Here is a 26445-nt window from a genome sequence, read left to right as displayed (position 1 = left end):
CACATGAGTGAATATTTTTATTCTGTATTTATTTTTTATTTTTTTTATACATACACAATCAGTGATATTTAAACAAAACAGACCACAACACCCTGATGTGTATGTGCATTATCTAAAGTCTGACTTGACAGCATACTGATTGAATAGAGCACTGGGTTTACTGCACTGCAGAGGCAAGACACCACGAACCACACCGGTCTACACCAGCCACACACACACAGTTGCCATGGAGAAGATTAACACTGATGGATTCATAACCAGGCTATGGTCGCACAGTGCCCATATACGTGCAATGTGTTTTACCCTCGATATATCTCACATGATCCGTCTTCCCATCCCCAAACTTCAGAAAATAAAATAAAATAAATTATGATTGGCACCAGGCCTCGGAGGTGTTGCTGAGGGCAATTTTTCAAATATAAGATCATGAGAGCCCAGTCGCATGCAGTGTTGTTAAATGGGCTGTATTTTTTGGGGCACAGAGCATTCAAGGTGTTAAATGAGGAGAGACCACAGCATTCTCACATATTATAGGACCTCATTTGGAGTTCATGTATCGAGTCTTCTCTTCAGAATGCCATACGAAACCCAAAGCTCACATTCAACATAAAATTCATAAACAGCAAAAGGTTAGCCAATTTAACCATCACCATCATAATACCAACAATTCCACAAGAATGAAAGTATAATACGTCCAAAAACATTTCCAGTACTAGAACAGCGAGGGAAATATGACTGTACTGAAATGTAAAAAGAATTCAAAAAGACACGGAAAAGAACAGTAAACAAAAATTCAATGAGTTACTAAAAAAATAGATATTCCCTGCCCTCAACCAGACTTAAAAATAAACAATCAACACAGTAAATAATGGAAAAGGAGCACACTCAGGTCCAAATCCACTTAGTTTCCATGGCAGCACATCCCCAGCAACTTGCAAAGGCAGTGTCTCTAAGCTCTCCCATGTTGTTGTTTTTTTTGCTCTTAAAACAATAGATGTTTACTAGATTTATACAGTATGTCTTAACTAAATTCACAAATGATAAGAATCATAACCATACCTTAAAAAAAATGTTCTTGCAAAGTTCATAATACATTGATTCTATTTTTTTTTTGCGTTCAGTCCCATATGCATATGACAACAAATCAAGTTAAATGCTTGGTCAGCATAATCAAGTTAAATGCTTGGTCAGTTGAAACGATAGCACCATGGGAGAGAAATGGTGTGTGTGTGTGTGTGTGTGTGTGTGTGTGTGTGTGTGTGTGTGTGTGTGTGTGTGTGTGTGTGTGTGTGTGTGTGTGTGTGTAGTGGAGGGGGTCAGAATACTGTAAGTAAAATCCAGATGTGCCCAATCAACACTCAAGACAGCCCCTGTCTCCCCCCCCCCTCCCCCACCTCCCCTCTAGGGGAAGGGAGAGAGCGTGAGGGGTGTGGGGCCTCTTCACTCTGCCCAAGCCAGGAACTGACGACGCATGACTCTTCCTCCTCCTACACTCCTCTTCATTCAGTTTTGTCAAGTAGATGCCAAGAAGTAGCTCAGTGCTTGTTTGTTTTCGTTTTCTTTTGAAAGGTTGCATGATTTCACACGTCTTTTTATTTTTGTCCTCCAGAGCTGGAGGAGCAGACTGGTTAGTCAAAGAGTTTCAGGTAGGTTTGTGTAATTCTGTTTCATCCTGTCCCCAGTCCCTTGGCTCTCTCATTAGAAGCAGTGGTTCTTCATGGTCAGTGGTCAGAAAGACTACTCATACTCAAGGAACTGTTTATGGTAGAATAAGAGATACCTGACAGAGGGGGGGGGAAGAAACATTTGATTCAAATTGCATACTGTATAACATTTTGTAGCACTGCTAATGTCTTGTTTCCATTCTTACCCTTCACTATCGAGTACATCCTTAATGCTGGCCTTGGTGATTATGGCATCATCACATTTGAACCACTGGTCTTTGTGCTGGCGGATGAAGCTGGTGTAGTGGCCACTCTCTAATGTGCCTTGGTGGTTGACCACCGCAAACAAGGAATACCTGGAAATAAAAAGACAAAGAGACGGGAATTTGTCTTTGTTCTGTTGTGTGACTTCACTTAAACACAAGTATCTCATTAAGCCCCACTATCCTCCCAATATATGGGCACCTTTATTTCTTTTAAACCCCATACTGATGCTCTTTCAGGTCTTTCTTGTGCATTAGAGGCCTCATCAGGGAGCACCTTGCATACTGACTTCTTGTCTCCACTACAAGCAACCTGTCAATGGTATGAAGACAGTAAATTCCCCGTAAATGTCCCGGAAAATGAAAGCTATTGTAACTGTCATGGATGAAGAAAACTAAGCAGCTTTTAATAGGCTTCAAATTGATTTAATTTGGGGAAGTCACAGCCGGATGCTTCAGGTCATTAGCATGTGCTGCTATGCTAGAGGAGAAATTTCTACTATGTCAGTACTGCTGTGAAGCGGCAGAGTGTTAATAAATCTGTTTGCTGTAGTACCTGTTTTCCAAGGTACTCACTTATTGTCGTTGTTTAATACATCAACCGTCTGTTGATACTGCCCATTCATTCTGCTCTCTTTGCTGTAAGACAGAAAAATAGCAAGACATTAGCATTTTTAAAGCTGCATGCATGAGTAAACATGCTACACTGACACATAAATCCACTAGGTGGCAGAATGATCCTATCTATGAATGATCTTCAGGTCGCTGAACAGAGCTGAATGGATGCTACAGCCAGGGGTGGGGCAGTACTGATACTGCATGCTTTACTGACATCAATATATATTTATAGGGAGCATTTAATAATGCTGTTTTGGCAGAGATGCAGATGTGTGAAATTCCTGTGAATACAAAGTATGTAGTATCATATAGTATGTACAAACATTAAAATGTAATGAACCACTTAAGCTGCTACAGGTTTTTTTTTTTTTTGGAACATCTGTGTATTTATATCTGGATTTGAAGACTGGCGGGACAAGATCCATTATGTGGGTAGAAAAGCTTAGATGGAGGCTTACCTGGATGCCATGAATGGCGTCATGTCCAACTCTAGGGGGAAGGAAACATATGTAGTGATCTTCCTCCGCAGTTTGGCAGAGTGCTCAAACCGCTGGAGATGGCCAGAGAGGGAGGATGAGAGAGGAGAGAGGGGGGAATGGGTAGAAGCATGGTAAGAAAGAAAGTGAGAGAGTGGGGGGGGAGCGGAGAGGACACGGATTTAGAAATAACAGGCATCATCATTACAACATACAAAATAAAACACAGCCAGTGAAAATGCATGTTTTCCACCACATTTACACATTCATAACACGATAATAACAGGCTTGGATTGATCTTAAACAATCTTCCTGAAGCATGTTCCTATGAATATCATAAATACATTATAGGCCCCCCAATACTGTTATGATAAATAAAACATGGCCAGCGGAGGGCGGCACAACTCATTGAAGTCATGGGTGTCCTGGGACACTCGGTGAAAGGGCTACACAGTAGGAGGTAATGCACCAACAACTGAATTGAATTATGAACACAGTGTACCAGAAAGCTAAAGCACTGCAAAATCTGAACTTTGCCTCCATGAGATGTAAGACTGCATACACACAGGACAAAATTTGCATCTATTACAATATATACGGTAAACATATTTATTTATTGGAATATGTAAGGATGCTGTTCTAAAAAAATTAAATAAAAAGATATCAAAACTAAATAGGATAAAATTATGAAAAAATAAGCATCTAGATTTGAATCATCATTTAAGCCACATCATGCAACCCTACTTCAGGGTTTCTGCAGGTTTCACCAAGTCAAATTTAAGACTTTTTTGAGAGCATTACATCGTCGGAAACGATTCCCCGATTTCCTCATTCGCATTACAGGACTGGTGTCTAGTCACCTTGTGGAGGACCCAGAACACCTCCGCTCTTAGTGCTGGCTCTGATCCAAAAGAGACACGTAGGTCGCTTACAGGAGTTGGCTCGTTTGCTGGAGACCCTTCACAGCAGTTAGATGTTTCTCACTTTTTGCATGAGACTCCAGCGCCCGTACACCCAACGATCCCAGTTTAATGGCTTTCTTGCATAAGAAGCAGTAGGCTTCAAATACGTTGTTAGCAACTGGCTTTAACCAAGCCCTAAATTCAGTTTTAAGCCAAGTATCGCTAAACTTGCACTTCCCCATAGCTAAAGAATAGAATCCGTTTTATGTCTGTGGTACAATCCGAAAAAGACATGCGCCAAATAAAGTTGCATCTTGGTCTCATCTGAGTCGTTATACAGCGAAACACCATGGAATTTTAAAAAAGCGCAGCGGGAGCATTTTATTGACCATTAGAGGTAGCGTTACACGGACATAGGAAAATTAAGACCTGTTTGAAATAATTTAAGACCTAGACGGCTTCAGCGAAGACTTTTTAAAAAGGCCTAAAATTTTTAAGCTCAGTGTAGCCTGAAATAATAAAATTGTCAGACAGTGGCAGCTATTGTAACAAGTGATAATTGGCAGTACGTTATCATTGGCTGACTCACTTTAAGATGGAAACATGCTACGATGGGGAGCTTCTTCATTGTCAGCTGTTTGGTGGATTCCTGGTAACTATGGCAACCGCCACACTTGATTTTGGCACTGCTTCCTAGATGCTCTGGCCGCGTAAACCTGCAGAGGGAGGGTTGGAATAAAAGAAGAAGAGAGGGTGTGAACGAGCAGAGAACATGTGGGACAAACAAGAGACAGGAAGTGAAAACTGGGAAAAAGAGGAAGAAAACTATCATGGCTATGTAACATAAACCCTTTGATCTCACCTAGTTCTACTCCTACAGATCTGAAGTGAATCTGAAGATGTATGAGGGCTTGTGCATCATGTCTGCCTGCAGAGTTCTGGTGCAGCCACTCTGTATGTCAGCCCACCCAACCCAAAGCCCTGCTGGTAATGCCAACGCCTCTATCACCACGGCAACAGCACCAACCAGTTCTGTACCTTTAAGAGACTTGCTGCAGCAACTAGGGGTGTGTGAGGTGCTGCAGTAGGAAAAAAAAAAAAAAAAAGGTCTGAAGGAAAGGAGGCGAGAGAAAGAGAGGGGGAGGATGAGACGAATGTGAGAGGTAGAGTGAGGGCACGGGGGGAAAGGAATTAGGTGGAGAGGAGAGGGAATGAAATAAGATAAGAAGAGAAGGAAAAGAAATTGCAAGAATCAAGAGGCAGTAGAGGAGATATGAGAGGTCACATCTGCCCTGCCAACCTGGTCATGATGGAAGATGAGATCCAGGGAAAAAAGGGTTGTTGTCCCTGAGCAGACACAATAAGTGACCCTTCATACAAGTGGAGGGATGAATGAAATTCATTTCAAGCGGAGACGATTGATATCCATAAATTTGGAGAGGTGGCAGAAGGGATACAGGAAAATAAGCCAATTTAAAGAAACCATGTAGAAAATGGCAGTCCCTCCTTTCCTTGCCAAATGATTTTCATATATAAAAAGAGAAACCGGACAGCCAGAAAAGAAAGACAATCTGTCCGATGTCAGCTGACTGAAGCTGTACCTGCGTAGGCAGTCTGTGAGAGTGGTGGACCCTGACAGGTGGCTCTCTCCATTGACTGTGCTGCCATCCCCTCCCGGGCTGAGGGGCCAGAAAGGAGTCGATGAGCCAGGAAGGTCCAGACTGATGTCCCAGAATGGATCTATCGTCGTGGAAACCCCGCTAGAGAGAAAAAAAAAGGGAAAGGAGTTTGATTATGAAGTTGAATAAATAGTATTATAATGTTAAATACTGTGTGGTTGTGTGTAGGTTTGTGTGTCCTTTATTACAGGTCATGATAAAAAGGATGATGACATAGATAGCAATACAAAAGGTTAAATTCATGCAGCCTCTGAAGATTCTGATCATGTTTTAGTTTAATCCTGCTGGAAGATTGAGTGTGTGCATGTGCATTATATACACACTGTTCCTCCAGGTCCATTTGCAATTCAATGAAGTGTTACATCAGAGAAAATTGGCCTTACATAAGGAATTTGTATTATTACAGCCCAACGACTGTGATGGACTGCAGCCCGGGCAAAATGGAGGCTTCCAGTGTAGAATGCATGCAGTACGCATTATCACTGTTGATTAGATGAGTCATGGTGCTGTAACACCCAGTGGTACCAGCAGGTGGCTATTAAAAAAAAGTAGGCATGCATTTATGATGGGTTAGAGAGCAACCCTGCAGTAATATAGCAAAATTATGTTAAATTATTTTACCCAAGGCCTTAAGCAACTTTTTTAATTTCTTTTATTAATTTCTAACGGTGTTTTAATGTTTTATGTAAAGCACATTGAGTTGCACCGCTGATGAAATGTACAAATGTATACAAATAAAATTGCCTTTCCTTGCTCCTGAGTAATCTGTAGTCAACAGAAGTTGTTTAATGACTACAGATGGGTTCAATTTATAGCAGAATGATAGCATCACTAGCTCTGCATCAGCAGTCTCTCGGTTCACTGTGGAGGCAGGTAACATGGCACTGAGCTGGGCTCGGCTTGCCTGCTAGTCTGGGCGAGGTGCTTTGCAGTTCAGTGCAGCGTGCTAGTGTTAATGTGACAGGACAGCTCTAGGGGAATGGCAGCGCTTGGGTTGTGATGCTGTCTAGACAACCGCCCTTACAGCAGCTCTGCAGGGCCCGGGACTTTTAATAAGAGCAGTGTAGAGGACACATCCAGTGGTTCACCGACTCTGGGAGGACAGGTGGTGTCCACATCGATTAGACCAGCGGTGAGAGGAGACTACGCAATCGGATTGATAGCTGGATGATGGATGAATGAGCATAAATGTAGGAAAATAAGGAGGGGAATAGGTGTTCATGTGATGCTCCATCAACATGAATGGGCAGCAAAGATCTTAGATGGGGCTTTATTTCGGTAAATTGCATTTTTACACTGTTTAGTCACAAAACACACAGGATAGACACACAAACATACTGGCAAACTTGACAGGTAACATCTGATTGCAGGCCCCCAGTGAAGATTTGGTCAATGATGCAGTTACAGTGGTTTGGATTGTTGGCCTTCTTCCCATTGTCATCTCCTGTGGACCACAAAGAGCAGAAAGTATAAATAGGCACACAGATAACACCAACAACCTGTTTAGCACCTCTGAAGGACTCTGTCTGGCCCTCTTTCTCACTTATCCATTACCCTGCAGCGCAGCCTCTCTGCCACTTCACAACTCTCTGGATTCTAGCTATTAGTAGTAAGCATTACTGCAAGGTCTGTGGGTGAGTCAGCCTGTCATTGCACTGCAGCAGGGCCTATTGACATTCCTCACACTGCTTGCTTCCTGTCCCTCTGGTACACACTATTGCCAGTCTCCTTCAGTATGCTTCCAGTAAAGTAAGGCACTGTGCTCCGTGAGCAGATCTAAGGTGTAACACCACACGATGGATCAGAGGCAGTAGGTGGCCCAGACACACTCCTCTCAATCTCAACTGACACTGCTCTTTGCTGCGTATCCCATTCAGTCTGACGTGAACAAGCTGCAATCCTGGGCTGAAAATATTGAAGAACGCACATGCAAAAAAAAAAAAAAATCTATAGTAAACCCTTCAGACTTACTTACACTCTAAATGCAGTATGCATCCTGGGAATGACATAGGGATTAGTTATATAGCTTACTGATGGTGTCCCCTTTGCAGTGCCTATGTAGTACATCTAACGCTGCGATGAGGAATTCGTGGGCGTCTTGCTGCTCGTAGCCTGCGAGGTGACGTGCATGAGTCCACACCAGATGCAGCAGCCGGAAGGGAATGTGAGGTGAACGGTGGCCCGAGTAGAACTGAGAGCAGGAAAGAAAAATGGGAGAGGTGGTGGGGGTGAAAGGAGCGTTTGGTTAGTTTATTCTCCAGGCGTTACTGGGTGCATTATGTTTTATCACATCTTTGCCAGTCTCATAGCTACATTGCTCACTGTGATCTATAATTCATGGCTGAACCATTCTGTCAGTCTAGGTGATTTTCTGACTCTTTCAGCAGCTACTTTCTACAATTCTAATTTTAAACAAATTTCTAATTTCACCATGTGTCGCCTAACAGCACTAGCTCTAATAAAAGCACATCCATAGAGCAGAGAGGTTTGATGCGCAAGACAGAGAAGACGAAGAACTGGTTGGAAAGCGGGAGCATTTGGAGCAAAAACATCCATCTGTGAAGTGCTGCAGAGTCTTTGCGCTGTCATGGGAATTCGAGTGAGTGACAATCCAGGTCAGGGTCAGGAGATGTGGGTAAGAAAGTAACAGAGCCGAGCAGAGCGCAAGAGTTGGCAGGGTGCAAACACTACAACGAAGTTCCAACCAGACCTTATTAATGCCAGAGAGGGCTCTAATTTCTCAACACGAAGATGTTGCACACACCTTGCTTTATTCTCCACAGCTTGCTCTGAAATCTGATTGAGCTGTGAGAGGGGAAAACATGCCACGCTGACATGTCTCTTGAATCTTACAAACTGCTCCTTTTTGGCAGTTTCAAAAAAAAAAAAATTTGGGGGTGGGTTAAAAACAGAACAAAGGTGGGGGATGAAAGTAAGCAATGGAATTAGAGAGTTGGGTGTGGAGGTAGGAAGACTTGGTGATTCTGTGTGTGTTTGGGAACGTTTAAATAGATAAATCTTTCTTGTATGACTGACCCTACATTTTCTGTGTCACATAAAGCTGAATACTCAATCAATGTCTGCCTCCCTGGGTGATCGAGGTGAGCGATTACCGCTTTCATACGCTATGTAGCCGAATGGTTAAGCCAACTGAGACCGGGATGTGTGTGTAGCCGGGTGTGGGGGCCAGATGACTCAACCCATTATAACACCACTTGCCATCTGTGGGCCCATATATACTGGGAAGTGAGAGGTGTAAGAAAAAAGCGAGGCAGTGTGGGAGCAGACCAGGCAGATATTACATAACGTCCAGGGCCAATGAGTTTGTTAGATGTAAAATGCCAAACTTTTGTATCAAAGAGCTGAGATTAAGTGGCTATAAGTGGCTGTGCAACATAATTCGCACTGACAGACCAAGTTCAATAAAAGTGTAAGTACTGCATTCTGCTTATTCATTAGCATGTGGCTCTGTACATTCCTTTCAAGCAGGATTTTTTCCCCTCCTCTCTGCCTTCCTCTTTGGACTCAACAAAAGAGCTCAACAGTGACTCAGCCTTCTGCAGTGGGTTACACTGCGGGAGTATGTTCTGTATTATATGGTTCTCAATAAAACCATTGCTCAGTTTTAACCAAAATGATGAATTATTCTTTTATTTGTGCGATTAAACAAACCTATGTAACAAGTTCACACACACACACACAAACTGTGCAACATACCTCCTGAAAGAGCTGCGACATCTCACACACCAGACAGGAGTTTGATTGCATCTCGCACTTGTGTCTGTCGGAGAGAAAGAAGTCTCGAAGCAGCGGTGTGTGTGTTAGGGCCTGAACAATACAGTTCATGAAACATGTGTTGCCCAGGTTTATTAACCCTCGTAAACCTGCAGGACAAGAAGAGAAAGAAAAGTGTGAGAGCAACATGGCAACGAAGATTAAACAGGACAGTGCTTCGGATTCATACTGCTGCCAACGGAGGGAATTCAAATCTATGCTAAAGGACCTGATCTCTGTTTCTCTGGACACAGGTTTAGCTGTGCTCAACTTGCTTATTAGAAACCATCAAAATTAGAGAACATGACTGAATTTGTAGCCAAAAGAACCACACATATATTATTGATATTTTGATACTCCTTAACACTAACTATTTTTAATTACTAATTAAGCATTTAAGTCACTTATCGAGCAAAAATGACAAATACAACCTAGTTACAGATTCTCAATTGTGAGAATTTGCAGCTGTGACGGTGGACTGAATGCAGTATATTTGGGTTTAGGTTAATGGTCAGACTAAACAAGCATATGACAATGTTAGCTTGGCATTCAGGAAATTGATATTGTCATTTTATATGACAAACTATTACACAATCAATCTAAATAATTGGCAGCTTAATCGATAATGTAAATATTTGATAGTTGTGGACGTATATGGGAACACACACTACACACCACACACTACACACACACACACACACACACACACACCTCAATATGCCTGCATAGTTATTAAACATTAAAGCCACTGGCACTTTCAGATACAGTATTTTTGTTGCCAGCAAAAACAGTGTGTATCCTGGAGCAGACCCCAAAGCTGTGAATGGATTCATTTAGAGTGAGAAAGTAAAGCTACAGTGATCCAATGATGCCCAGTAGAACAGGTGAGACACAGCAAGGTCTTGGGTCTAATCCAATTGAGCAAGGTTTGGTTCTGGAAGAGAGCTCTCAGCGAGAGTTTTAACACTCCTGACTGGTCCTGTTGTGTGCACACACAAATAAACACACAAAGTCTCTGCCCAATCAGAGCTACCAACCAAGCTCTTCAAAGATATAAGGGGGCGAAGGATGGCAAAAGACAGTGGGCACAGGGAAAGATAAAAACCAGCAAACGCACATGTACAAAATCAGAGCGACAACACGGAAAGCAGGAAGAAAACAAAGCAACAGAACAGAGAGAAAACAAGCTATTGGGAGACACAAACAAATTCAGGTCTGCTGTGGTGCGCAGCATCAGCGAGGGAACACTGTGTTCTGGCTTCGCAGCGTACTGCCTGTGGGGCTGCCCGGTCCTGTTGACCTTGGGTATCACAATTAAACGCAAGAGTGACCCCAAATACACTTGCGCCATAGGCACATGTAGAGACACACACAGCTATAAAGAACACCCACAGCACACACAGTGTCAAAGAATGAAAAGCTGTGCAGACTGAACAGTGCAGTCTATTGCTTACCTATGGTACAGTTTGTAGTGATTTTCCTCCGCTTTGGATTGTGTCGTAATAATTCTAGCTCCCTCTTGGTCGGCTCCCATGTTGTGTATTTCTCCCCTATGCCTGTGGATACAAAAGGAACACAAATGTGACGGCACTGAGATATCAAGTGGCCTTGTTTCAAAAGCTGGATTAAGTTCTCTGAGAAAACAAAATGCTCTACCTTGCAATTTCCATGCTTTCCTCTGTTCCTCTTTGGCAATCTGCTCCATGTCTTTGTCGTATATGTAGTCTTGACACACAAAACAATAAATTCCCCCGTATAATAAGTCTATCGCTGGAAACAGGAAGGAGGGAAAGAGAGGGAGAAAGAGAGATTGCACCATAATTACAAATAGATTTTTCCACCACAGTAACACACGTTGGGTTTTATTTTACTGTCCAACCTCGCTGGCACAGCCAGCCTCAAGACAAGCGATTTCTCCGCCGTGCCTTTTCCCCTCAACGATGTTTCCATCTCATTGCTTGCACTGAGCAATTATAAGAGATATGAACGGACTAGTGATGGAATAGGTATATTTGTCTCCCACCCCCACCTGGGCTTTCAAGCAACACACCATCCTCTTCCATTCTAAAACTCCACAGCAACAATACCTCAGCTCTGTTGCCATGACAACCTATTTTTTTTTACCTTAACTAGACATTCTGTTTTTGGTGCTACCCACACTGAGAAAGTGAGCCAACACATCATGTAGAAAACCTGACTTGTGTATATTATATTGTTGTCCCCCGTGCTGTTTTGTGTGTGTGTGTGTGTGTGTGTGTGTGTGTGTGTGTGTGTGTTTCTTTGTATGAGATAAGAGATAAATAAATCACGCAGAAAGAAAGAAATTAATTTGAAAAAACGTCATCAAGCGAGAGGAAGACAATACAGACTGTGGAGTACTGCACAAGATACAGACAGGGATTCATGAATCTTATTCACTTAAATGAAGGATGAGAGCAAAGAATGTGAGGACAGAGAGGTGGAAGAAAAGGCGAAGATGATGTGAAAGGCATCCAGAAAATGGACGTAACTAGAAAAAAAAAGGACAGAAAGAAGATATTGAAGGAGTCCTGAGGAGTGAGGTTGTTAGGAAATGGAGATGAAAAAGATGTAATAAGGTGCTCTGAGAAGAAGGGAGCTTGCCATCTAGGAAGACAGGGAGGTTGGATTAATTTGATTAGAGATGGAGAAGAACAGAGTGCCCGTGTCAGAGAGGCTCCTGTGAAAAGCTCAAAGGTAATTAACACTGTGGCCATTCACTTGGGGTGTGTGTGTAACCAAACTGTTGAAATGCATTAAATCAATTAAAGCCATTCAGACAACTACCAAGCCACCCTACCGTATCCCTGATTTTCTATATTTAGTAGTCCTTGTCAGGGTAATATCAAAATATTGCTCATTAGAGTCATTACCTTATATGGCATAATTGGAATGTAATGTTGAAGCTAGGCTTTTTGGTAGCTGTGAATTAGCAGTGTCTACCCGTCTCTTGCTGCTGTATGAAAGGGAGAGTGCAAACTTAAACCCATGACATTCGACTGGCTAAGGCGCTCCCCCACAGAATGGTAATGTGCTGCGGTTAGAGTGAGGTTTAGCTCTCTGTCGGCTCAGAGGAGGAAGTTGCCCAAAGTAATGCTGTAATCCTTCGCTGATAATAGCTTATGCTGCAGTGGGCCACGGGGGTGCATGTGAATGTGAGGATTGACAGGATGGGACTGATCCTTGGATGTAGGCAGGGACAATATAGTGTAAATACTGATATAGTGCAATCATCATGGGAGATTTCCTTTTTAAATACAGAATTATGAAAAACAATTTGTTGCTTAAAAGCAATTCAGATATGCTTCAGAATGATTCCTGAAATAGTTGAGTGAGTGTGTGGCTTACCTAGATTGTGTCTCTTGTTTTTTGCGTGCTCGTGGATGTGTTTCTTCGTAAAACAGCCGAAAAAAACGCAGTAGAGACAAGAGTGGAGTCTGTTCAGGTGGGCGCCACACATGTGACAGATACACGACTTGGCCTGGAAAGAAAGACCCAAAGGAGAAAGGGGGTTGGAGGAGGGAAAGGAATTGGGAGCAAAAAAGGAGAGGACAGTCAGTGTGGTGAGAAAATTCTCTGCAGCAGGACAGAGCCCTGAGCTATACTGTAGAGTGGCATAGGCAGGCAGAGTGGAACATTCTGCCAGCTAAATCAGACGCAAACACTTTGGATGACACGGTGATTGAATAGACCCGATATGAAGACAAAGTAAAGATTGCTGGGCCTGTTGACAAATTCAATGCAGTTGAATATCAACATAATTCCACACTGAATCTTTCGCTCGCTAACACATGCAGGGCATGATGGGATTTATTGCTTGGCAGGCACATTGAAGAAGGCAAGCAGAATTTGTCTGAAGCACACACTAACAGTAGCTGGAGTGTGTGTAATTGGTTTGACTACAGCACCCAGAGGTAACCCAGAGAAATTGAAGATTAAGAGTGCCTGACATCTTCTGCAAACCTGCAATAAATGAGCCCTACAGGGGCTGAACAGTTGCACAGGTCCCCATCTTATGCAAGTCTGAGTAGTGAAATGCAGTGTGATAAAAGGGAGAGAAAAGATGAACTGATCAAAGTGTGGCAGACAAGTGTGGTGAAGATTGTCACAATTTATTGGGCAGAAATGTGATACAGATGCTGTGTGTGCGCACAGGTGCACATGTACCTGAGTTTGGATCTTCATTTGGAACTGCATTATGAAGGCCTTAAGACCACAGCTGTCTAAGAGCTCTCACATTTAACACACACACAAACCCCTACTAACAGGTGTCACTGTTAGAGCATCCAACACTAGTCAAGCTAATAAACACAGAAACATAGGCCTTGTCACTGCCTGATGTGAGTCGAGTGCAGATGTGAGTTGCGCGTGCTCAGATTTAAACGGTTTACGGCATAACGTGTCATACTGAAATTTGTGAAATCCATAAAATAAACTTTTGTTATTACAAACAGAAGATGGAAATCATTTCAAAAACGTTTTAGCTATCAATGATCGTTTGATTGCTAACGTTAGCTCAAAACGCCATTCAAGTAACAGCCTTTGTTGTGTTTGATTGCCAACTTGTAGCCAGCAGTGAACGAACTTCGTTATGTAGGTCCATTTTTATTGTATTGACATTACAGAGGTCTCTCGTTAGCAGGTTCTTGTAGGCTAGCAGGCTACTTGTCGCAAAGTGACGCATGCGTAACTCACATCTGCACTCGACTCACATCGGGCAGCGACAGGCCTCACAGACATACAGGCTATACAGTGGGGCAAAAAAGTATTTAGTCAGCCACCAGTTGTGCAAGTTCTCCCACTTAAAAAGATGAAAGAGGCCTGTAATTTTCATCAAAGGTACACTTCAACTATGAGAGACAAAATGAGAAAATAAAATCCAGAAAAATCACATTGTAGGATTTTTTATACATTTATTTGCAAATTATGGTGGAAAATAAATATTTGGTCAATAACAAAAGTTCATCTCAATACTTTGTTGTATACCCTTTGTTGGCAATGACAGAGGTCAAACGTTTTCTGTAAGTCTTCACAAGGTTTTCACACACTGTTGCTGGTATTCCTCCATGCAGATCTCCTCTAGAGCAGTGATGTTTTGGGGCTGTCGCTGGGCAACACAGACTTTCAACTCCCTCCAAAGATTTTCTATGGGGTTGAGATCTGGAGACTGGCTAGGCCACTCCACGACCTTGAAATGCTTCTTACGAAGCCACTCGTTCGTTGCCCGGGCGGTGTGTTTGGGATCATCGTCATGCTGAAAGACCCAGCCACGTTTCATCTTCAATGCCCTTGCTAATGGAAGGAGGTTTTCACTCAAAATCTCACGATACATGGCCCCATTCATTCTTTCCTTTACACGGATCAGTCGTCCTGGTCCCTTTGCAGAAAAACAGCCCCAAAGCATGATGTTTCCACCCCCATGCTTCACAGTAGGTATGGTGTTCTTTGGATGCAACTCAGCATTCTTTCTCTCCAAACACGACGAGTTGAGTTTTTACCAAAAAGTTATATTTTGGTTTCATCTGACCATATGACATTCTCCCAATCCTCTTCTGGATCATCCAAATGCTCTCTAGCAAACTTCAGACGGGCCTGGACATGTACTGGCTTAAGCAGAGGGACACGTCTGGCACTGCAGGATTTGAGTCCCTGGCGGCGTAGTGTGTTACTGATGGTAGCCTTTGTTACTTTGGTCCCAGCTCTCTGCAGGTCATTCACTAGGTCCCCCCATGTGGTTTTGGGATTTTTGCTCACCGTTCTTGTGATCATTTTGACCCCACGGGGTGAGATCTTGTGTAGAGCCCCAGATCGAGGGAGATTATCAGTGGTCTTCCATTTTCTAATAATTGCTCCCACAGTTGATTTCTTCACACCAAGCTGCTTACCTATTGCAGATTCAGTCTTCCCAGCCTGATGCAGGTCTACAATTTTGTTTCTGGTGTCCTTTGACAGCTCTTTGGTCTTGGCCATAGTGGAGTTTGGAGTGTGACTGTTTGAGGTTGTGGACAGATGTCTTTTATACTGATAAGTTCAAACAGGTGCCATTAATACAGGTAACGAGTGGAGGACAGAGGAGCCTCTTAAAGAAGAAGTTACAGGTCTGTGAGAGCCAGAAATCTTGTTTGTAGGTGACCAAATACTTATTTTACTGAGGAATTTACCAATTAGTTCATTAAAAATCCTACAATGTGATTTTCTGGATTTTTTTTTCTCATTTTGTCTCTCATAGTTGAAGTGTACCTATGATGAAAATAACAGGCCTCTATCATCTTTTTAAGTGGGAGAACTTGCACAATTTGTGGCTGACTAAGTACTTTTTTGCTCCACTGTATGGCTGAATACCTGTGTAATGGCTGCTAAGCCTGGAGCCTTAATTGTGGTGGAGCTGCGCGAGGTGACACTGGCCGAACAAGCTGCATTAGAGATGTGATACGGTATGACGAAAATGCCCAATTCCATTTCACTTCTGCTGCTTTAAAAATGTAGCCTATAACATGCAGATTGTGTACTAAGACGCCATCATTTCACAATAAGTACTTTAGCAAATGCATTTTTAGCAGTGATTACACTAAATGCTTTACCTATACAGTTCTGTTGGTAATGTGAGTGAAAACACAGCAACATGTAGTCTGCAAGCCTGCTTTGAGAGGGAGAAATTGAATAAGAAAGAAAAGAGAGTGATCTAATCAAAGCCTTTCAGGGTGCAGACCATGCCGCAATGAGTCGCCCACTCAGAGAGAGAAGACAGAGGGAAAGTAGGTTTGAAGCAAAGGTGAAGAGAAACAAAATGAGAAAGAAACTATTGGCTGGTGAGATTTACCAGTTTTCAGTTTCTAGTACACTGTGTGAAACTAGCTTGGAAGAAAGACTCACACTCCTACACACCTTGCTTAAGCTATTAGACAGAAACGTAAGGGCCCTTTACAGGATTGTCTGCCTACTGCTATCTTTTGACAAGAGATACAATAGCATAACTTGAAACCATATGAACAACATTAAAGTGTATTGTTGTAAAAGAAGTTGTGCTAGTCAGTTTCACTCCCATCTCTCTGGATGACACATAACAGTCTGTGCAATGGGATAACACAACTAAAACCTAAACCACTTGTGTGGTATAATAAAGCATTGACACTTAACTCAAATGATGACTTAAAACCTCAAACATCCAAGCCCACAACATTTTAGGTTTATTTTATCACAAAGCTTTAACCAATACAAATGGTGCGAACAAAGGCTTTTCAGTATATAATATGGTTGGAAGTGGGCAGTCAGTATAATGAGGCCAATATTAGGATGGTAAATGGTCAGGATCTATATAGCGCTTTTCTACCTTCCCAGACAAAGCACTTAACAGTTTGCCTCTCATTTACCCATTCACTAAGGGTGTTGATGGCCGATTCTGCATCGATGCAGTGACAGACCATAATCGATTATTGCCTACTGATGTCTTTTTTCTGCTGTGTTCAGACTCCGCTACATTGAGGAAGTGTCTTTTTAAGAGTAGATACAATAAAAAGGGGAGTTCAGATATAGCTGACTGCTTGAATTTGTTGATGAAAACAATGTGTAGCAATATACAGTACAGGCCAAAAGTTTGGACACACCTCATTCAATGCGTTTCCTTTTTATTTTCATGACTATTTACATTGTAGATTCTCACTGAAGGCATCAAAACTATGAATGAACACATATGGAATTATGTACTTAACAAAACAGTGTGAAATAACTGAAAACATGTCTTATATTTTAGATTCTTCAAAGTAGCCACCCTTTGCTTTTTTATTAATATGGGAAAAAAAATCCACTAATTAACCCTGACAAAACACACCTGTGAAGTGAAAACCACTTCAGGTGACTACCTCATGAAGCTCATTGAGAGAACACCAAGAGTTTGCAGAGTTATCAAAAAAAGCAAAGGATGGCTACTTTGACGAATCTAAAATATAAGACATGTTTTCAGTTATTTCACACTTTTTTGTTAAGTACATAAATCCTTATGTGTTCATTCATAGTTTTGATGCCTTCAGTGAGAATCTACAATGTAAATAGTCATGAAAATAAAGAAACGCATTGAATGAGAAGGTGTGTCCAAACTTTTGGCCCGTACTGTATAATAATATTGAGGAGGTGGCGCATTGTGATGCATCGGGATAACGAATCGAGGACAGGGTAATCGTAATCGAATCAAATTGTGAGACCAGTGAAGATTCACACCCCTGCCAATCACACACATATTCATACACGGACGGTGGTGGATATTGGTCTCGACTATGCAGAAATGCTTTGTGCTCCAATAAACTATGTGCATCCAAATGCCTTGCCAAATACAGTTCTGTTTCACGTACATTTTTGTTTGACAGTCGAAATGTCACACAAACTGTCCATCCCTAATCCACATCTCATTTATATATATATTAACAATAACACTAATACTGCTGCTCTGAATCTTGATCTGATTAAGAACAAATTGATCCATTTTTCTAGCCACTATACTGCCTGAAGATCTTTTATTTTGAAAAAAAAAGGAATAAATCTCTCCTGAATATGGCTTAATAACAGTTGAGTAACTCCATGTGCATTTCTTTAAATAAAAAAATAGATATGTTATGTGTGTGATAAGACATTTTCAACAACAAAAATGTCACGGTAGAGATCTGAATATCTGCAAACCTGGTAAAGCTCATCTGTGGGAGTGTGTGGAAATGATCGGAGCAGGTGGGTGCAAGATTGAAATAACAGTCCTGCACAGACATCCATTTGTATGGAGAAGTTGTCAGAGGGTACCAGAAGTAATTGAATATTAATCTGCTCATATCATGGTAGGCTAGGGATAGGGGTGTTACATGAAACACCAGACAAATGCTACTATGCACTGCTGCAGAGACAGACCGCAAAACTCAGTCAGGTCTGTGTTTTGGCAGAGCATTAGTAGGCGTGGGCTGGATTGTGATGACATTGCAGTGGAGGGGATATTCAGGGTCACAGACACTAAGCTCGATTTGTATTCATATTGGTCTATTAGGCAGCCAGCTCTGAATGGGTGTATAGGAGGGGACACAAACAAATCAGCGAGGGATGCTTTGCCAAGAGGGATGTATGGTGAGTAAAGGGAAGGAACAAAGTGTTAACTGACACTTAAACTGAACACACCTACAGCAGACTCTTTGAAATTTTGAGGTAGAGCTTGTGTCATTGTCACGCTAAGAGCAAAAGAGGGCACAGAGGAGATTAAAGGCATAGAGTGAAGCAGGACAGGTGTTTTTAGATTCTAAATGAAACCCTAGATGCACGAGCAAAAGGTAAATAGACGGGCACCACAGGTGAATTCAACTGATTTCCTAAATATGTATTTTAGTTGCCTCTTTGAGCCTATCCTACCTAAGCAGCGAAGGTGTTGATCCCCACTGCACCAGGACTCAAATTCAAAAACAAGAAACCCTGCCAATGCCACGCACCCCCTCACCCTCCCCTGCCTCAACACCCCTATAGCATCAGAAAATCGTTCTCTGCTCTCGGTTCTCTCTCCCTCTCACCATGGTCCAGAGGCCATCTACTCCTCAGTGTCAGCAGTCCTGCCTTTCTCTGCACCCAGGGCTTTTAACGTTCCATTAGATCAGCTATTGATCCACTGCTGGCACAGACCACTGGAACAAGGGTCGGACAGGTAACAAGCTCACGTTCATGCTGTGCTAGGCTGCATCTCACATCTGGATGCTACCTTTGAGGCACGTTAGGCTGCGCTCAGTTTCCAGGGGAATCACCCACTAATGTTCAAGGCTGTTGATTGGTGCAGAAAGGCATAGACTGGATGAATATGTCTCCAATACATCTTCAACTTGAGGATAAGATAGCATTACATGCTTTGTGGGTCCACTGAGTGGCCTTCAGATAACAATGACACAAGTCCAACAACTACAGTACTGTATGAATCATCCAATGTTCTAGTGCATACATATAAATCTAAATAAAGTAACATACATACTCCGCTTCTCCTGCTTTATTTTAATTTGAATGCATTATTCCTACCTCAGCATTTGTTCCAAGGATGCACCGAATACAGGATTCGGCCAAATATTGGGCTTTTTGACGGGGTTTGGTTTCTTCCAAACCTTAGAATTCTTTTCCACCGAACCCTACGCGCGCTACACTGGTCGACGTAATGGCGCCACCGTTGATTAAGGGACGTTTTTTTACCGTAGGTGGACTGTTCAATTTGCAATGCCGATTTGTCTCGTGGTGGCAAGGACCCCAAACAATACACAACGTCGCCGCTGTTAAAACATTTGCGTATGAAACATCTGAAAGAATACGAGTTGTGCATGAAGGAATCTACATACAGCAGCCAAAATGCAGCAGCTTCAGGTACGGCAAAGGAAGGACAGAAAGGAAGAAAAAAAAAAATACACTGCTGTGGACGTTGTTTACTTCACTAATGTGTTTACTGTGTTAATGGACTGAGGATGGGAGTAGGATTCGGTATTCGGTTTCGGCAGAATCTTAACCAGTGGATATGGTATTTGGCCGAACCCCAAAAATCTGGATTCGGTGCATCCCTAATATATTCAAACAGAGCCAGTAATGTGATGAGCTGTAACTGAAGAGAAGAGAAACGGACGACTACGATTATGATGTGGACAAAGGTCTGGCTCTATGGAGCACGCTCATGCTGCTGCTGCAAAGAACAGACTGGGGAGGGGAGAGAGAGTCAATACGGGGTAGAGAGCACGGCTGTGAGAGCAGTGACTCACCAAGCTGCCTCACACTCATAAGCCTGTGCATGCTTCTCCACACACACACACACACACACACACAATTAACAATGGCTGACATGTGTACTGCACACTATAAATATGCACAAAAAGGATACACAAATTTTCTCCAGAACCCTCCCCCCTTTACTTCCCACATGACAATGCCTGGCCTGTAAAATACAGTCTTTGTAGGCAGCCCTATGGACACACAGAATACAAATCTTACTCTATTCTCATCGTAGTTCTGTCCTTCAGCTCATTGTAACCTCTGTTGAGAATGACATGCTGTATGGTTTTTGCGTGAGAATGTATTCCCACCTCATCCAAATTAATCCAAGTTGTGGGAGGGACGAAGGATTGGTGGAGTATGAAGTTTATAAGCTCATACTGTCACACACTATAAGGACATTATAGCTAAACCATGAGCACCAGTGTATGGAGTCTAGCTTCTTGCCATCTCCAGGACAAGAAATAAAATGAAATAAAATGAGGATGGAGTGGAACTAAGCTAAGATACAACTACTACTACTGAACAAGGCTGCTAAAAAAAATTACATAGACAAACATGTACGGCAAAAGGGGAGGACCATGCCAACGGCAGTGTGTTTGTCTGCACAGATGGTTAACAGTCTCGCTCCAGCTTAACAAAAGGGTGTGTGATCACTTGACAAACCCTGCAGCTACCAGATGCCCACAAACGCCCTGCTCCACCAAAAGAAAACACACACTTTGAGGAGAGACCCCTGATGTCACTGACACCCATAACCCAGAGCTTCTGAATGGGCCCCTTGGACTCTAATCTCATTAGACCACAAGTAGTTGATTTCCTTTTTATTCTCATGGCACCAATCAGGATTCACAGAGCCTTGAACATTACCTCCAGGAAAATCTATAAGCAATGCCTGCAGAAAACAGTGGGGATATTAGTGTACTACAGTCTTTAAAAGTAAATATATATTGAGTAGAACTAAGTAATAAATTATCTTGCAAGGGTCTAATGCCACAATCTTCACCTTTTTCACAAGGACAGAGAACCATTTCCGGACAAAATGCCTAGTACGAAGAAAAGCTGTCACTTGGGCCCAAGGTTTTAACAATAGGGAATAATTGAGTGTCCACGCTAGAAGAGATTGATTGCCTCTTGGTTTCGGGCTTGGCCGGCCCCTGGGGAGTGACTGACAGCTCATTAGCCAGATGGTCGTACTAAGTGAGGGCTGGACAGCAGCCTCATTGGCTGGCTGGTTCTGGCCATCGCCTGCATGCTTTGAAGCAGTGATGTATTTCCAGAGCCTGTTGGACAGTCAAATGAGAAGTACCATCTCTAGTTAAAGGGGAGGGCAAAGAAGTGACTTGGTCAGAAGGAGAGATGAAAGAGAAAATCAGTCAAAGTGAACTTGTCTAGCGAGGAGGGGCTGAGAAGAGAGCTGGACGTAGCTTACAGTGAGGAGCTTAATCAAAATGCAAAGTCATGCTCGTCCTCCAGACACAAACATTTTCAAATTAAAGACTTACCCTCACTAAGCCTTAAAAGCATACATACATGGCCAATGCACACACTGTAGTATATGAAGCTACAATAACTATATTAAAAAATGCTGCTTTTTTTGTTTACCATGTATCACTTTTGTGCTTATGTAAGCATTGCATCTTCCTGACCAGGATTGCTCCCTAGTGGAAGATTGCTAATGCATAGTAGGAGACCAAGCTCTCAGTCAATTGCAGTTTCCTTTAACATATCTGAACTAAAATAAACAGCAAGGATGAAAGCACTGTGGTAGAGCACATCAGAGCAGAGTCAGTACTATGACAAAGCCTTCATGTGCATTATAGCGACTTCATACTTTTATGCTAAGATGCTGAATATCTTTGGGAGACTAGATTCTTTGAGGCTGAAAAATTGGGAGGCAATAGCATGCGAAAGGGATACCACAAGGCGACACACCAGGCCCATTACTATGGGAAGTTACAGACATTGTGCCATTTGTTTAGTCTGAGTCACTGAGCCACAGCCACAGTGACTGACGGACCAAAAGCCACATTAGACAAGACCTGGGAGTGACAGAAAGCACACAGACATGGAAGAAATAGGTCTGGAAGGGGGCCAGAAACCAACATCTGACATCAACAAACCCACTGATGTGTTGACTATGAAGCAGAGGGATGAAGGAAAAGGACAGGATGGAAGAGAGGAAAATGAGAGGATTAGAGGCTTTGCTATGAATTTCACAGGACCCAATTATTTAAATGAAAAAAATAAGCTGTAAACAGAAAACTATATTTTAGTATGGCAGTTTAGAAAAAGTCCAGCACACTGACTATTACGCAAGCAATAATTTAATTAGAAAATAAGTTTCGGTCTTGGACCTTCATCAGGTAAATTTGTAGTAGTACGGCAGTTTAACAACGCTGTGTATAATTTATGTAATCTTAGAATTATAACAACTACGTAAGGGATAATGCAGAGCGAGTCAGTCATTATTGCGTATTAGAACCACGACAGGGTGATGGAGGCGGAGAGGTCTTGAATCAGCCTGAAGGGGTTCAAAAATAAAACCGTAGAAAGCCAAATCAAAAATCGAGTATTCAACAAGGCTGTGTAATAACAAAAGATAAACAATACAAGCGGTTTATTTTGCACAAATTTAATGGGATAATCAAGAGGCAATGAGAATCGTGGGCTGAACTAGGTTTTCAAGTAGGAAAAAAAAAGCAAAAGCAAGGAAAAGGAGGAAGAAAAAGTGTGGGAGTGAGCAGAGAAGCGGAACATGCAAGGGCTAAGAAGAGGCTGGAGGAATAGATCCTGGTGCTACAAACGTATGCTGATGAGTCAGAGAGCAGGCCTGTGATGTGATGGAGACAGATCTGACAAAGATCTGCTCTCAGCACAGGAATCAGTCACTCTCTTGGATTGGCTGAGCCTCAGTGCATTGTGTGTGTGTGTGTGTGTGTGTGTGTGTGTGTGTGTGTGTGTGTGTGTGTGTGTGTGTGTGTGTGTGTGTGTGTGTGTGTGTGTGTGTAAAGAACAGGAGGGAAAAAAAGAGTGACAGAAGGAAGTAAATGTGTCATCCAAAAAAAAATGTATATATTAATTTTCCTACCTCTGAAATTCCCAGCAACATCTAGCAAACGCTTTCTCTCTCATCTTCCATCATTACAAGCAGAAAGGGGTTTTTCACTTGTGGGAAGGGGGTGTTATAGTTCCTCTGATCATATATGATTTATTAAAACTAGAAGATAAAAAAGCTGACTTCAGTCAGCGCTCTAATCACCACCCTTAGCCCTTTAATCAAAGTGACAGCAAATTCTTCAAAGAAGTTATGACTGTAAAATTCCACCAACCCCACCCACCCTGCATTCATCTCATCCAATTTCTACTCAACCTAAGATAATAGCTCTGGTTTAACTGCATGACAGATTCCTTCATGGCAGCAGTGTTTTTGGTAGACATAGAACCTTCTCTTATAGATAGTAAATACAGTATTCTGTTGGATGGGGCAGCACACAAAATACATACCCATGACCTTCATTAATATTCACACTATCCCTTCACCACTATAGCCATTCACAAACCATAAATTATGAGTATGACTGGAGTTGGGCCTAAAGAGGAATAGATGCAACTGTTAAAGCAAGGGCAGGTTTCTATCTCCAAGCTGTGCCAACATCCTGCTGTGCAAGTCTGCTTAAATGGCACATGGCAATCTGGTGTAACATGAATCTCAATTAAGAGAGGAAACATAGGAAATCTGTGCAGACAAAGGCTCACGTGCCATACTCAATCACAACCACTCACTAGATCCACTAAACATGCACTCACAACACAGTAATAATAGATTTAGAGATGGGAATGAAAGTAAGGACCAAGGAAGATAGAAGGGGAAGTACATCAGAACAATAGTTCCTCCACTGCAAATGGAGCCATTTTTTGTTGCATGACACATACAGACGGTGGGTGTAGCCCCTCTGGCTATATGGCATGCAGCACACCTCGACCAGAACAGAATTTAATGAAGCACAGATGCACAAAAGAGAATCATGTATGATTGAATGTCCATTAAAACCAAAGAGAAAACACTTTTGCATACTGGTTTTTTCTTGCCATCTCCCTTAGTTGGACATCTTTAATACACTGCTCAATAGGCATTTAAGGTTTTCTCCATGGAGCATTTGTGTCAAATACAACAGCTCCATTGTGCAGACTCTCGTACACTGTGTTAGTGTAAACACATAGGCACATCCCAAGCGAATGGGGCATTTCATCTAGGACCAACTTGCCAAAAGAATTATTAATTAATCTTTCCTAATTAAGGATAGCAGATCCCAAGCCACACTGGTGATGTCATCTTTGTAAACTCCTATATCTGGCACTGACTCTGCCATTTGTTACCCATGTGGGTTTCAGATTGTGCATGCAGAGCAGGTGACAGATTTCCCACTATAAAGTTCCTGCACATCGCCTGGGAATTGATTATAGCTTGAGGTAGAGAGGATGACAGCTTGCAGAGAGGCTGCTGAGGACAGACTACAGGAAAAGGAAAAAAGGAATGAGGAAGGTGGAAGGGAAGAAGAGATGAAAAACTGTAATTAAGGATAAAAGGCATTCGCTAATGAAACCAAGTCTAAATACAATGTCAGAATGCTTATTTTATATCCCTCAGTCTCTGAATGGCAGTGACTTTCAACTTCCCTCTATGCATAAGGTGTCTTTTTTACTACAGTGCTTGCAGTGTATTTGCTATTGTTGTACTCTTGTGAGACGAATATGCCGTAAGCAGTGCAGTGATAAGTTTTTGTTTTATCAAGCATGCTAACAAGCATACCTCTCAATGCCACATCTATTCAAATAGCCATTTACACATAGCACGGACAGATGCAGGATTTCTAAGTGTATTTTTATTCCACAATGTTAAGAAAGCAGGATGTGAGGTTAAGCTGCTTACACACCAACCAGACGGCCAACCGTCGGCAGAAAAGGCAGTTGGACTGATCAGTCTCCCCGAGTTGGTCAAAAAAATGCCTCAGAACACACCGAAGAGACGAGACGTAATACGTCTCCATAACAGCAGGCGGCGCTATTCTGCATTGTCGCCCAAAAATGAAAAGCGGCAGCTGATTGGACGAACGCGTCACGTGGATCTGTTTTCTCCAAGGGGGTAAGCTTCGCTTCAGAACTCGAACCTCCGCGCCATTTTGTTGCTACAAAGGTATCACCTCCTGTTAGCATTCCACTGACTGCCATTTTTTTATGCATTTTTTTTACGTCACTTGACTGCGAATAACTTTACATCTGAAGCGTTTAAAGACTATTTGTCCATTGTTTAGTTCTAAAGAAACACGACAACGTGTAAAAGGCTCCATTACCTTGTACCTCACGTTGTGGCTCCGTAGCAGACGCTTTTGTAAAAATAGGCTAACGATTGTGTCATAACCAAGTGACTTACTGTCGCATAGTAGAGGAATTACCGTATAGTACAGGAGAAGCTCGCAGGCAGTTTCGACTTACTTAGCTGTTTAGGTTTAATTACTAATGTTAACTAGCATGTTAGTTAGCAATAATTAGCCTGTGCTTATGTTATCTCCTTACATATACCTACGCTCTCCGTCTCTGTAAGATTGGGAATGATTGAGATTTCTCTTGGCACAGCTACCAGAAGACTTCCAACTTTCAGACACGTTGCTCACGTCACATTTACGTTGTCTCTCTCAGTTGGAGGCTGTGCAGTAAAGCTAGCGATCACCGGAAAAGTGCTTCTAATAGCACTCACTGGTCTCCGTCCAGAGTAACGGGGTCTATTGGTCCTTTTTATATATGTCAATGGTTTTCTCTGGAAATTCAAAAGACAGACTGTCATGGCGGCTTGTTCAGAATACGATCACATATTGTACTAAAACAGTTCACCGAAACGTGTTTCTGAAAACATTTTAAGCGAGAAATAGGCCATGCAGTTGCTGAATCTGTCTTCATTTCAGATAGACAAAAGTCAGTTTAAAAGATTTGTCAGATTCTGAGAGACTCTAGTCACGCTCATTCCGCTCCCCGTTTCCGGCTTAGCACTCTACCAATCAGATGGGTCATTTGATTCCGACTGCCGGCAGTGCCCGCCCTGCCGATTATACATGTCAAATCGGCCAAAATGAAGGACGATGGCACGGAACACACCAAACAGACTCGAGTCACCGACCTCGCCACATTGTCCAACGGCCGATTATTGGCTCTGTGTGTCCGGGCCTTTAAAAAGGCACCTAGTCTTCTAGCTCATACTTCAGAGCTAAACAAAATCAAAGACTGCCTCACCTCAG

The 26445-nt window shown here is 42.4% G+C and overlaps 1 protein-coding gene across 2 annotated transcripts in view; it reads right to left on the bottom strand.

Annotated features, from left to right (window-relative positions):
* Window positions 1-1737: 1737 nt before the first annotated feature.
* Window positions 1738-26445, bottom strand: part of LOC120574464 (ubiquitin carboxyl-terminal hydrolase 22-like) — a 30091-nt gene continuing 5383 nt past the window's right edge. For both annotated transcript variants that reach the window (XM_039824743.1, XM_039824744.1), the window contains 12 exons: window positions 12743-12875; window positions 11033-11146; window positions 10831-10932; window positions 9320-9486; window positions 7634-7793; window positions 6941-7046; window positions 5525-5683; window positions 4513-4639; window positions 3004-3095; window positions 2504-2566; window positions 1871-2020; window positions 1738-1780 (listed from right to left, as the gene is read on the bottom strand). In XM_039824743.1, coding sequence (XP_039680677.1) covers window positions 1738-1780; window positions 1871-2020; window positions 2504-2566; window positions 3004-3095; window positions 4513-4639; window positions 5525-5683; window positions 6941-7046; window positions 7634-7793; window positions 9320-9486; window positions 10831-10932; window positions 11033-11146; window positions 12743-12875 — 1416 coding nt within the window. The remainder of the gene's footprint in view (window positions 1781-1870; window positions 2021-2503; window positions 2567-3003; window positions 3096-4512; window positions 4640-5524; window positions 5684-6940; window positions 7047-7633; window positions 7794-9319; window positions 9487-10830; window positions 10933-11032; window positions 11147-12742; window positions 12876-26445) is intronic.

The sequence above is a fragment of the Perca fluviatilis genome, chromosome 15 (genome assembly GCF_010015445.1).
Source record: "Perca fluviatilis chromosome 15, GENO_Pfluv_1.0, whole genome shotgun sequence".
NCBI lineage: Eukaryota > Metazoa > Chordata > Actinopteri > Perciformes > Percidae > Perca > Perca fluviatilis.
This window is presented reverse-complemented; position numbering and strand designations above follow the sequence as displayed.